Source organism: Simochromis diagramma, unplaced genomic scaffold (genome assembly GCF_900408965.1).
Source record: "Simochromis diagramma unplaced genomic scaffold, fSimDia1.1 OVJJ01000216.1, whole genome shotgun sequence".
NCBI classification, from domain to species: domain Eukaryota; kingdom Metazoa; phylum Chordata; class Actinopteri; order Cichliformes; family Cichlidae; genus Simochromis; species Simochromis diagramma.
The window spans coordinates 12,414,806-12,427,643 of record NW_024386883.1 but is presented as its reverse complement, the minus strand read 5'-3'; the positions used below and the strand labels follow the sequence as shown (position 1 = coordinate 12,427,643).

The following is a 12,838-nucleotide window of genomic DNA, read 5'->3' as shown; positions in this document are numbered from 1 at the left end:
AAGTCAGAAAAAAGAGTTTGAGAACATATTTTGCGGAGAAGAAAATCGTGAATTAAGATGGGGAGGAAGAAGAAGGTGACGTCAGGTGATGATGGCAGCGCAGGTGAGGAATTCAGTGATGTCTTTTTTTTTTTCTTTTTTTTAAATCAAAAGTTCAAATGAAGATGCGATGGGATGAAAAGGAGACCAGTGATTGGGGGGGTGACAGCGGGGGAGGTGTTGGTGGTGGTGGCGGCGGCAGCGGGGGGTTGCGGTGTGATGACGTCAACGCTAGGCGTGCAGCAGAGCAGTGAAGAAAACCAAGGTATCGTCACAGAGACGACCAAAGTGCTGATTACCGCGGACGCAGCATTTACGCGCAGCTGACGCTAAAGTGGATTTACTGAACACCTGCATGGGGAAACCGTGAGGGTTTATTCCGTTTTTCTGTCTTCTGCTGGGAACCAACTGGTGAGTAAAGCACGCACGGTATCGTGTCAGGTCAGTGGATTTTAGCTGTGGGAATTGGTCAGAAGGTCGGCGGGCAGGTCGCTCTGTGCCTTTTAACACTTCAAGATATTGGGAATGTGAATCAGAGGGGAAGATGTGTCCAGCGTGAAGAAGAAAATAAAATATTTAAAAGCGCTGACTCCTTTAGGAAGAGCATGCTGTTGGCCATTTGGTTGTCAAAAAGCTGGAGTAGAGACTGAGCGAATAGAGCTTTGCGCACAACAACGATTTCTGGCATAGAACTGCAGCAGCGAGTGTGACAATAGTTTGTCTGAGCATTAGAGTCAGCCAGCTGCACCTTACAACATTATTCCCACTGTAGCCCAGAAAAACACTACATTAGATACTTAGAGTAACTAATATAGAGTACAAGCGTGTGCGCGCACTGAAGCGCGAAGGACCAAAGGACGAAGGGTACTGAGTAAAGATTTACTGAGGACATAAAAGCAGCAAAGGGATTCCTCTAGATAAGAGGGTCAATCTTTCGCTCTGTGTGTGTGTGTGTGTGAGAGAGAGAGAGAGAGAGAGAGAGGGAGAGAGGGGGGTAAATTGAGGGTCTGTGATGGGCAAGGGAGAGGGTGTTTCTCATTCTGCGAGCCGAAAACATGAAAATCCTTTCTTTAAAAACGAATAAATATTACCACAAAATTCGCGTTATTTTTTTTTTTAAGTTGTATTAATTAATTTATTAATTTTGCTATTGTCCTTAATTGTCTTGCATGTTTCTTCTCACAATCAATTTTAATACAAATGTATGAGACCAGGGTCCAGAAAGAATTAAACTTGCTGTTGTAGGATTGTGACACAGCCTGCTCTGACTTGTTTTTTTAAACAAACTTTCATTTATTCAATATTAAAAAAACAACAACATTGTAATGGTAACTATAATATGATGTGGTTTAATGAGAATAAGTGTGTTTAGCCTCTTTGATTTTTTTATATATATATTTTTTATTTGGAGGAGAAAGTTTGATTTAATTGTCTTTTTTTGTGTTTTTCAGGCAACTGGAATGGAACTGAATCTGTCGAAGAATGTGATTTCTTGTGGGGAATCTGGTATGACATTTTTCTGTGCTCAGTTTAACATGTTGATTATGTTTGACTTTTCAAAATATCCATATATATATTCAGATCCACGGTGGTGTGGTGGTGGTTAGGACTGGGTTAGAATCCGGCTGAGGCGTTTTTGTGTCGAGTTTGCATGTTAGCTCTGTGTCTCTGTGGGTCTCGGATTCCTCCCACAGTCCAAACGCAAGGATGTTAGGATGACTGCTGATTGTGAAGTACAAGTCTAGAGTGAGTGGTTGTCTGTCTCTCTGTGTTACCCTTGCGATAAACTGGAGACGTGTCCAGGGTGTACCCCGCCTCTCGCTCTATGACAGCTGGTATAGGCTCCAGCCCGACCGCGACCCCCAGTTGCATAACCGGAAGAGAATGGATATTGTGATTCATTAGCTGCAAAATGATTATGGAGCTCTGTGAAAAAGTCTTTTGAGTTTGAAGCAAAGTCACAAATTGGCATCGGCAATAGATAAATAAGTACATATACAAACAATGAACTTTTTTCATCTTTCTGGTGATAAATCCCAACCATTTATCTTTTAAACACTAAAAACAAAAGGACAAACGAAGCAACATCAAGCCAGAAGCTACAAACGACACATAAACATGCAAATCTATTCAGTGGAAAATATTTCATTTAATTTTTTTCTTCAGATCCAGCAGTCGTAGCTCACATAAAAAAATCAATCAATCTTTTCTGGATTTAATCACAACAAAAAACCAAGAATCCCCCATTCGTTAAAAAGATACGTAAAAAAGTTGGAATAATTTCGAGGTTTGGGGGAAATTTAAATGAAACATCGTGTGCAACCTTTCACAAAACGTTCCCCGAGGAAATAATAATATGCAGTAGCAATCAAGTTTCACCCTAAAAGGCAGTATATGTATATTTTTATGTTTTCACATATTAAGAACCACTCTCTTTTCAAATATCAACACCGCGTGTATGTAAAACTAAAAGAAAGGACCGAACCTGTGGCGGACTGGCTCTGGTTTAACAACGAATGAAGGGGTTTAAAAGGAAATTTTACATATTCTTGCAGTTTAGTGGATTTGTCCTATGGGTGTTTCCCTGTGCTGGTTATTAGACGTTGTTTTATTTACACCTGCATTCCCTGCACAGGCTGTTTATTGGTTGTCAGACCTCAGGTCAAACAGGCCTTGGACCAAGCAGGGAAACCATCACCAAGGCAATAATCAGCTCTGTCCTTCTCCAGTTACGCACCGTGTCCAGTTACATCTCCGCTGCTGTCCTGCTCTTGAATCAGCTCGCCAGCTTTAATTTTCTATATGCTTTGTTTTTTCGGTCCTGTGGTTAGCTTTACTGTGCTCGCTTTCCCTGGAGAGAAAAATAAACCAAGACTGTATTTTTGTGTGTGATTCACGGCGTTCGCCGAGTTTATTTTCACTTCTTGGGGGGAAAAATATGAGTGTTTGCTTAGCCACTGGCCTTTAACCTGTCCTGCCGGATGGAAAGGCTTTTTAACTCATCCATCACACGCAAGTGCCCTCCAGAGTGCTGGAGGAGCGGGACGCGGGCATAGATGGAGGCTGAGGAGGCTGGGTATTTAGATTACCCCCATCTATCAGCCAGGAACATGTGGACAGAACAAAGTAGAATTCATAAGAGCTCCGCCATGGCGAATCTCTTTGTGCTGTAAATCCCATAATATTGACCTCAAGAGTCACTGGGTTTATTGTTATTTTTTACCGCTGATTTTGCTTTTGCTAATACTTTATGGCACATAAGACTTTTTTCTAGGCTGATTTTAGTTTTTCAGGAGTCCGCTGCAATCTTGAAACAAGCTAGAGCTTTAAGCACTTCATTGATAGACTATCTCCTCACTAAACCCTACCAGCTACCAACAGGTAGTCTCTTTCACTCAACCTTCGCAACCTGAATAGTAAAGACCACCTGCTGGTCACGAGGTCCTCGAGTTCACCTCATCAACGCCTTTTCTGCTTTCTTACTCCAGAGTTTAGATGCAGATGAACTTTTGTTGTTTTCAAATATTGTGTCCAAACCATTTAACCATCTTGGAATATGAGTAAGCAGGTAGGCGATGCTGGTGTCGTGCCCAAAAGCACTTCGGTAAGCTGCGGCGGTAAACTTGTTGACTGTGATCCTCAGTAGGTTAAGGTGACGCATTCATATTAGCTAGTCAAATACTTATGCCATAGTAATACAACAGTTACACACTGTGCACTAAAAATGTAAAAAGTTCGTTGATGAGTTTCGCTGTATTCAAATTTCTTGAGTGCATTCAGTGTAGATGTCTGTGAAAACACGTGCCACTCTCTCTGTGCAGAGAGGCTGAGCAAATATTGATGAACACGGCAGGTGATTTCTGAGCGCTAACACAATTCTCTGCCAAAAAAAAAAAAAAAACCTTCGGGGGCGTTTTGAACAAAACGAGGATCTCGTGTCAAAAGTCATACGTTCATACAATGGCCGAAAGTCTTCGACCCTGGCGCCTGTGACAGTCTGACTGTCTGTCAGCCTGAGACGCTGAGGCCTGATGTGCGACTCTACCTGAAGGAGGTAGCAGACTGGCTGAGCAAGCCAGCAGGTCAGCTGGTCTCATATCGAAGATGTGGCCAAATTATACTGATCTTTAATCAGCTTAGAAAGAGAAATCTGGAACTCTTTACATTCAGTAAACCTGTGATTTCTGGTCACTCAGAGGTGATTTAACTCAATAAATTATTATTGCCCGTAAGTGTTTGTCGTATTATAACCAAACACCTACAGGCACATCACATTTAAATAGAAAATATATTTATCTCAAATACAAACTCAAACTTTCAAATAAGAAATGTGATTTATACACTCTGTGCGTCTAATGACTCAAACCCTAATGCTAAATGGCGACTTTTGCCCACAGAGTCCAGTTACACGAGTAAAGGTCTTTACATTTTGCTTTAATGTAAAGGGTTACTCATAGTGGTCTGAAGCAAACGCTTTTTACGATGGCCTTCTTTTCTTTTACATTATTTTCAGCTTTCATGCGCAATTTGGTTAGGGAACGAAATACTTGGTTTGGTGGATGAAAAGCTCATGGTTTGGGTTAAAACAGAGACTTCTTGGCGAGTCTGTGGCAGAATGCCTGCAGAGCTTTTCTCATGCAAAAGTTACATGGAATCTATTTCTGCCATCCTATAAAAGAGCCCCGCGCTTGGGTAAAACTTTAAAAATTATCTAACCTGCATCTGTGCATTCCTAAAAGAAAGACAAGAAAATAGCCAGTGCAACACAGACTACGATCAGCAACTCAGCTCTTCAGTTTTGCACACAGACACATTACAGTTCACTTAGCTCTAAAGCACCATGAGTACTGCGCATACCTGAATGTCAGATTATAATCCCTGTAGCATCTAATTTAATCTTACTTGTTTTCCATCTTTAGCGGGATGAGGTTGGTTTGAATTAGCACTGCTAATGGATACAAAGACGTTATGTTCTGGTGATGTTGGGGCTCCTTTATCAAGCCACTGCTTGCTGCTGTTTGCGCGTCAGAGCCAACAAAACGCACAAAAGTCAAATGTGTCATCATTCGCAGCCACAGTCAGGCGTAACCAGGTGAAGTATTAGCGGTCCATTTGTCATATTGCGGTTGTCACTGAAAGGCTGGGATCTATAGCGGTTGGATTCTGAGTGCATGTTGTTGGAGTTTAAATATATTATATCAGTAATGTCTGAAGTGGTGAGGTGGTGGCTGTTTAGGCAAAGTGCAGGGCAGACCGATCTGCTGCTGCTGATAGATTACTTATTCTTTGACTGATGTGGTTCAAAGGATGTGGTACACAAAAAAACAGCACGGACAAACACATCCTGTTAAATAATGAGAGATGTAATGTTCCGTGTATTACTCCCGATTGTCTCTTTGTGAATGAGCGAGCTGACAGAGCGACTCTTGTCAGGTTACAGCGCTCGTATTCATGCACACAACGAGCCTGATATCATCGAGCACTTTTCATACTGGAGACACAGTAACTGGGCAGGACCGTGTTGGATGGCAAATGTTTATTCAGCTCGGTACATATCCGAGATATACATTGTGTGGCCGAGCGTGTGTGTATAAGCGCGCCCAGCTGCATTGCTCTGGACACATTTCAAACATGCCTGCGCGAATAAAAGGCCCCTTTTTTACTCCTGAAAGCAAAGCTTCGCTTTGTGCGCTCTCGATAACTGACAAAGCGTACACTGCAAAAAATAATAAAATAAAATAAAATACAAAGTAATAACAATAACTAGCCTTAAGACTAACAAATGAGCAGACAGCCACCGTGGCAGGTTTTTTGTTAGGAGTGTTTAGCAGATGAGTCACCTCTTATAGTTTCGCTCCACTCACACTGGAAGAAATTTCCTGATCTAAATGCGACATAAACGTCTAATAAATCTAAAATTAATTAAATGCACCTTTTCACTTTGTTAAGCGCGACGTCAGACTGTGTCTTGTCTGGGTGGGTATTTTCTTGCAGCGGTCACGTTTAGTGGGTGGGACTTGTTTTGGGGAGGTTAAACGCAGCTAATGGGTGGGTCTGATGTGAGGGTTGGAGAGCCGGAGCTTGTTCTCAGTCACAGCGGGTGGAAGCTTTTCCTTGCTGCGGATAGAAGGAGAGCGCACAGGGCTGTCACTGCTTCAGAGGAGGGGAACGGGGCCGTGTGATTTTTTTTTTGTCCTTTCTTTCTTCTATTCTCTCGAAGCACGTTTTGCGTGGAAGAACAAACGAACCTGCATGGTTAAATCTCCCATGTCGTGGTGTGTGTCTGAGAGCGGGTGGATGTTTTGTAGCGTAGCTCTGAAAGAACGCCTCGCGATCCACAGGATTCACCCCGTTTCCTCTTTTTACGCACCCTTCTCTTCAAGGTGGGATGAATTTGGACAGAATTGCAGAGGCAGTGAGAGCACCGCCGCCCCGCGACGTGGCCCCCGCGTTTCATTTACAGAGAACTTCAAACAGCAGTCGAGAAACTGTAGAGAACTCAAGCAGCGAGTCTTCAGACACAGAGTTGGCAGGTACACAGTCAGAGTGCTTTTAGCCTCTCCATTCTTTTTCCCACTGAGTGCTGTAACAGTTTATTTTACGTGTCCGTAAGCATTTTTACGGCGAACTGTCAGAGAGGCATCTCCAGCACTTAAAAGCTACAGAACAAAGAGAAAGAATATTTAACTTTTCTATCCCTTGTGTTTGCTTGATTTATTTCCGTGTGTCACCGGGGAGCGTGCACGAAAACGACAAACTCTAAAATGTGTTTCCATCAAATCTTAGTATTTGAGTGTGTTTGTGTTTGTGAGCGCTTTTTGTGCAGTTACACCCCATTTTTTGTTTACTGTGCTCCCAGAACCAAACATTTGGCAGGAACCCGAGATGTGTCAGGGAAAAATGTGCAGAGCAGCCTGGCCTGCTGTCAGTGAATGCATTAGAGCAAACTATAAATATTGGAGCTATCCACAAATCTAAACTAAAAACCAAGCGGTCTGTGTTGACAGTTCCCGGAGACACTTTTTATTATTCAGCTTTTCCAAAATTTTAGGGAAAAAAACAGAGGCCTTTCTGGCCTTTCTTCGCGTATTTCAGGGCGCACGAGAAGCAAATAGAAAATACACCAAGGTCAGTTCTAATTTTTTAGCTATCATTCACGACAGTAAATCGTTTTAAATTACAATCTTGAGTCATGATTTTAAGCTTTTTTTTTGTTTTTAGGAAACTCTCAAAATCCTAGCTCCCTTTCTGTGTGTGCGAGTGTGTGTGTGTGTGTGTGTGTGACTGACCTTTGCGCGTGTGGCCTCTTAAGTTTAACGAGGCAATTGTTAGGACACAAAATACAGGACAGTTGGGAGATAAGAGTGGGCAGACCTCATCGTAAAGATATTGATCTCTAAGCGAAAACCGAAGCGATCCGATGGCTAACTCTGACACACGTTTGTGAATGTGTGACTAATTTGTTTCTGTTCTTTTGAGGTTTATTTTTTATGAATGACTTCGTAAATAAATGAGCCAAAATGGTTGGTTTCATCGCGGTGGGTCTTTTTCAATTGCTTTACTTAAAAAAAAAATCCACGTTGTTGTACTCAATCCTCGTGGGAAATATTGAACTGTCGACGTACACACACTAACTTCTTCATTGTTTAAACGTCCCTTATTTGCATGCCATTCAAAATATGTTATAGGAGTACTGCTGTTTCACACCGGTTTGTCACCCACAGAAAAGGAAAGAAACGCTGAACACAGGAGCGATGACGGAAACGCGGACGACCCCAAGAAGAAAAAACAGCGGCGGCAGCGGACTCACTTCACCAGCCAGCAGCTGCAGGAGCTGGAAGCCACGTTCCAGAGGAATCGCTACCCTGACATGAGCACCAGGGAGGAGATCGCCGTATGGACCAACCTGACCGAAGCGAGAGTCCGGGTAAGACAGCGGCCGTGCGTAAACCATACGAAAAGTTTGAATAAAGACAAGCTGACCAAGTAGACGCTCATCAAAAACAACAATTATTAAACTTCCAAAACAAACAAAAAATTATAAGAAAATGAAGAAGATATTTTTTAATAACTTAAAATTATATATTTTTTAAATTGTCAAAATATGTAACTTTTGAACTTGGTTCCACAAGACTTTTTACCCAATTTCAAGTATTAAAAAAACAAAAAAAACAAAAACAGAACTTTGTAGAAATTTTCAACTAAGGATGTCACAGACTCACTTTCGAACATTTATGCTGTTTGTCAGTACGGCGAGAAATCACGAGTTAGTCACTATTCCTATTTTTAACGGAGTCCATGTCACATACAGACTTTGGTGACTTTAAACGGATCAGAAGTAATAAACTAAATCTGTGATACATTTCAAATACACGCTTACGAAAATCCGTCTCCAAAGACCTCGGAGGTTTTCAGCAGAATATTGTTAACATATTAAGTTTCAGTCATCCCTGACTGTCAGCTGTCAGCTACGGTGCATCCAAAAGTAAATCTACCGTTATTACAGCACGTGCACAATTCCCAATACTGGCACAGAGGACGTTACAGGCCTTAATGGCACGCAGTCATGTTAACACGTCTCGTGCTGAAAACTTAGAAGAAAGGAAAGCTTTTAAAAAAAAAAAAAAGTAAGGAGAAAAAAAAGTAGTTGAATCCGTTGGAAATTGCAGGTCCTTTCAAAGGGTGTATCTGCTAATGTAGCCAATGGATGATTCGCATTTTGATGACATCATCGAAAATCTGGACCCTTGGGTTTTTTTTCTCCACGGAGGAGAGCGTTCACGTCTCTCCTTATATATATATATATAGATGGCTTTTTAAAGAATATGACTTATATGTATTATATTTATTCTAGCTACATTTTTAAACTGTTTTGAGTAAAAATGAATAATAACAATAATAATATAATATTTGAATCAGCACAGTTCTTATAATATCTTCAGTTTGAGGTGTAAAATGAAAATAAGTTGCTTTTTATGCTTTTTGAGCCAAGAAACTCACTGCTGTCACGAGCAGGTTCAGATTTAAACAGCGACTATTTTTTTTTCTTTCGTTCCCTTTTTTCATTAGGAATAAAAAAATATATATATATTAGGATTAAAAAAGGGGGGGGGTGATGGTACGCTGAATATTTGAGATTCAGTGAAATTTGAAATAATTGGAAATATTTTAAAGATCAATTTACATTAAATAAGATGCAATTATGATTTTAAATATAATTTCATAATATTTATAAGCACACTTTGACACGTCAGTCATTATACTCATATTCTTAACGTGGTTTTCGTCGTGCAAATGTCATTAAAATCCAAAGTATGCATTTTATAGCTGGGTGCAGGAAACTCGAGGCTGGGCTCTGCAGTCTTGAGTGTTTCCTCCACAGCTCTCTGTCACATCGCTCAAGTCTTTGTGGACAATTTGTCGGCTGCACAGTGTTCCCGCACCACTATAAATAGCTTCAGCGAGGCCGTCTGGTGATACCAGTTGTAAATTGTTTCTACTATGAATTAACAATGAATTGGAGAGTACCGACTAGTATTTTGTTAGGTTTTGATAAGGTGTGAGGATATCCAGAAGCGCTTTTCTGTTTCATTTCGAGTCATCCGCGGAGCCGTTCGAGTTGCTCTGTGAACCTGGTTTTACGTCTGACTTACAGAGACACACACGCCTTTTATTTACACTGATTTATCTTTAGAAATACTTCTTATTTCATTGTTAGAAATGAGGCCAAAAAAAATCTACATTAATGCACCTCCATCTTAGATCTGGTGTAAACACACATTCTCGTTGTGATGTACAAGTGTGTGGTAGTCTTATACGAATATGTATAATATCAAAACACCTGGAAACAGTTTTCATAAACGATTTAATGTATTTGCTAGTTTATTTGTAAAGGGCAAAATAGTCTACAGGAAGGAAAAATTACATTTATAAAGAGAGTGTCGAATATATTGTATAGTCTATATGAATATAACCAAAACGAATTTCTAACATCAGTCCACTGATTAGGATTAATACATCCCGCAGTCGTCGTCCACATGAACCTAAAGGATGTCCATTCATTCAGTCTCGCTGATTTTGTATTTATTTTACCGGGTTGTAGCTCGTCAGCAGAAACTGCTCCCCCTGACTCCAAGGCTAGTTTGTAGACTCGGGTATGGAAACTCTGAATATGCGTTTCACTCAAAAAAGGATCCTTTCTTTTTAATGTCCGGATTCATCTTAATAAGCAAAAGTAAGTAACTGCTTTGGTATTTTTAAAAAACAAAAACAAAAAAAGTGCGTGTTTCGTAACTAATCATAAATTTAAAAGCAGTTGTTGATATCTGACATCTGAGAACATTGAAAATGGGACCGCAGCTGAAACTGCTGAATATGGCTGTGGGCCTATAAAAGATTTTAACTCATCAACAATTAACCGCTATAAAATTCAAAAATCATTTAGTTAAAAATGCCTTTATTCTGTAATGTTTTTTTTTTTTAATTTGTTGTTTGTTTCCTTTTAATGAAACGTTTTAAAGCACCCTAGACACTAACTCACCTTAAAGGCAACAATTCAAGGGCACCAAAGCGGGGTCTGAAGCTTGTTGCCACAATATATGTGGAAATAAATGATTCAAACATCAATAAATGATCATTAGTGTCGTTTTAAGAAAAAAAAATTACACTTATGCTTCATGAACTGAATATCACACGAGCTTGAAATGCTGCTTCGGATGTGGACTCGAGTCATTCCTGTATCATCTGTAGCAACGTTGCAGGTTTATTTTATGACAAGAAAATTAATTTTACATTTTACAGCGTTCTGCTGTGGTTAATGCTCACGGTTCTGTGTGTCCCTTCCAGGTGTGGTTCAAAAACCGCCGGGCTAAGTGGAGGAAGCGGGAGCGGAACCAGCAGATGGACCTTTGCAAGAACAGCTACCTGCCCCAGTTCAGCGGTCTCATGCAGCCTTACGACGACATGTACCCGGCTTATACCTACAACAACTGGACCAACAAGGGCCTCACTCCGGCACCGCTGTCCACCAAGAACTTCACCTTCTTCAACTCCATGAGTCCCCTCACCTCGCAGTCCATGTTCTCGGCCCCCAACTCCATCTCCTCCATGACCATGGCCTCCGGGATGGGCCACTCCGCGGTGCCCGGCATGCCCACGCCAGGTCTTAACAACATCAGCAACCTGAATGGGATCGGGACATCCGGCATCAACTCAGCTATGTCATCATCGGCTTGTCCTTACGGGCCTCCCGGCTCACCGTACAGCGTTTACCGGGACACTTGCAACTCCAGCCTGGCCTCTCTCAGACTTAAATCCAAACAGCATCCAACATTTGGATACAGCGGCCTGCAGAGCCCGGGCTCCAGCCTGAACGCCTGTCAATACAACAGCTGACGGGCCAAAAGGGGGGCCTTAAAAATACAAATATATATATATATAAATATGTGATAAGCGGACACGGTGTCATAGCTTATGGGCTACCTGCGGATCAGGGGAGGGGGGGGGGGGGGATCAAAGACGACTAAACTGGATTAGTTGCAATCATTTTTTTTTTTTTTCGAAAAAGAAAAAGAAAATGAAAAAGAAAACGTGGATAATGCGGGTTACATGTGTTTACCAGTGAACTTGCACAGCAGTTTAAATGTCCAGGTTTTTTGGATTTTTTTTTTTTTAATGATGAAGACGTGTTACATGGCTGCACTGTACATATCTAAATGTAAATATATACAGGTCTAACATGTGAAACAGACGGTGGGATTTTTTTTCTTTTTTGTGCTTGCTTACTTTTGAAGACTGACTCGACCAAAGCGAGGATTTGCATCAAAATAATAATAATAATAATAACAAAAAAAAAAAATCGAGCATGTAACGAATCAATGAGAAAACAGAAGAAAATCCGGCCTTTACTGTACATACTTTATACTGCTTCTGTGTGCTTTCTATTTACCGCATATGCAGGGTGACTCCACGACGCCTCCCGTTTGAAATGCTTTTCATTTTGTTTGCTCCAATAGAAAAAAAGAGAGAGAGAGTGAGAGAGAGACCCTGCATGTTTAACTTGAGTGCAACGTGTTTTGTACAATAATGTAAGACTTTGCAGAAGTACGTTCATTAGCCTAAACTGTATACAAAAGGTGATTCAAAGTCCTCATGTGTTTATGGTAACATGTTTGTTTGAATAAACTCCAGGAAAAGAGAGGTTTATTTCAAGTACATGTCTTAGAGGGGTCTTTGTTTAAGGAGACAAGCACTCGGGCTCCGGGTTTACCCCCCTCAAAACATGAGAAAAATAAATAGGTTGGCTAAATATCCCCAGCGTAGTGGTCCACTTAGTTTAAGGGAAGGGGAATTATCTTAGAAAGATGAAGAATCTTTTGCGGTTATTTCGACAAAGTGGAATCAGTCCGAGCTTTAACTATAATATTTGATTTTATGTGTTTGTTTGTTTTTTGTTTGTTTTTTTGTTTTTTGAAGCTCCTTTAATATAATTTTTATTTCAGAGGAGGATGGGTAGATAAATCCACCTGACCCAACGTTGGGACCTCAGCAGCTACATTTCTATGAACTGCTCTCATTATTATTTGGTCATCGTGTTAATGAACACATCTCAGCGCTCACTGGATTTTCCAGTAATAGATTTATTGTTAATTTTACTCGACTTTTGTTCCCTTCACTCCCTATACAGAAGATTATATTGGGGGCTCATTCAAACCTGGCTATTCTGCTGCAACACAGAGCTATTTCTGTCTGCGTACTAAAGGACGGAGATTATGTCCCACTAAAAGGATGATTTCAGATC

At 40.8% G+C, this 12,838-nt stretch overlaps 1 protein-coding gene across 3 annotated transcripts; it reads left to right on the top strand.

The window, feature by feature from the left end:
• The first annotated feature begins 309 nt into the window (after nucleotides 1–309).
• On the top strand, nucleotides 310–12,238 carry pitx1 (paired-like homeodomain 1). Of its 3 annotated transcripts, XM_040032312.1 has the most exons (5): nucleotides 310–450; nucleotides 1,491–1,545; nucleotides 6,423–6,572; nucleotides 7,764–7,966; nucleotides 10,885–12,238. In XM_040032312.1, exons 2-5 carry the CDS (start codon nucleotides 1,500–1,502, stop codon nucleotides 11,431–11,433), a joined length of 948 nt encoding a protein of 315 aa, XP_039888246.1. In that variant the 5' UTR covers nucleotides 310–450; nucleotides 1,491–1,499; the 3' UTR covers nucleotides 11,434–12,238. The 3 variants fall into 3 exon arrangements, with proteins under 3 accessions (XP_039888246.1, XP_039888248.1, XP_039888247.1); XM_040032314.1 differs by lacking the exon at nucleotides 6,423–6,572; XM_040032313.1 differs by lacking the exons at nucleotides 310–450; nucleotides 1,491–1,545 and adding an exon at nucleotides 1,577–6,314.
• Nucleotides 12,239–12,838: the final 600 nt, after the last annotated feature.

Coding starts and splice junctions, on each gene's coding strand:
- pitx1 (XM_040032312.1), top strand. CDS start 1,500: ATGGAACTGAATCTGTCGAAGAATGTGATTTCTTGTGGGGAATCTG. Junction 1,546..6,422: donor GATTTCTTGTGGGGAATCTG/GTATGACATTTT, acceptor CTTCTCTTCAAG/GTGGGATGAATTTGGACAGA. Junction 6,573..7,763: donor TTCAGACACAGAGTTGGCAG/GTACACAGTCAG, acceptor TGTCACCCACAG/AAAAGGAAAGAAACGCTGAA.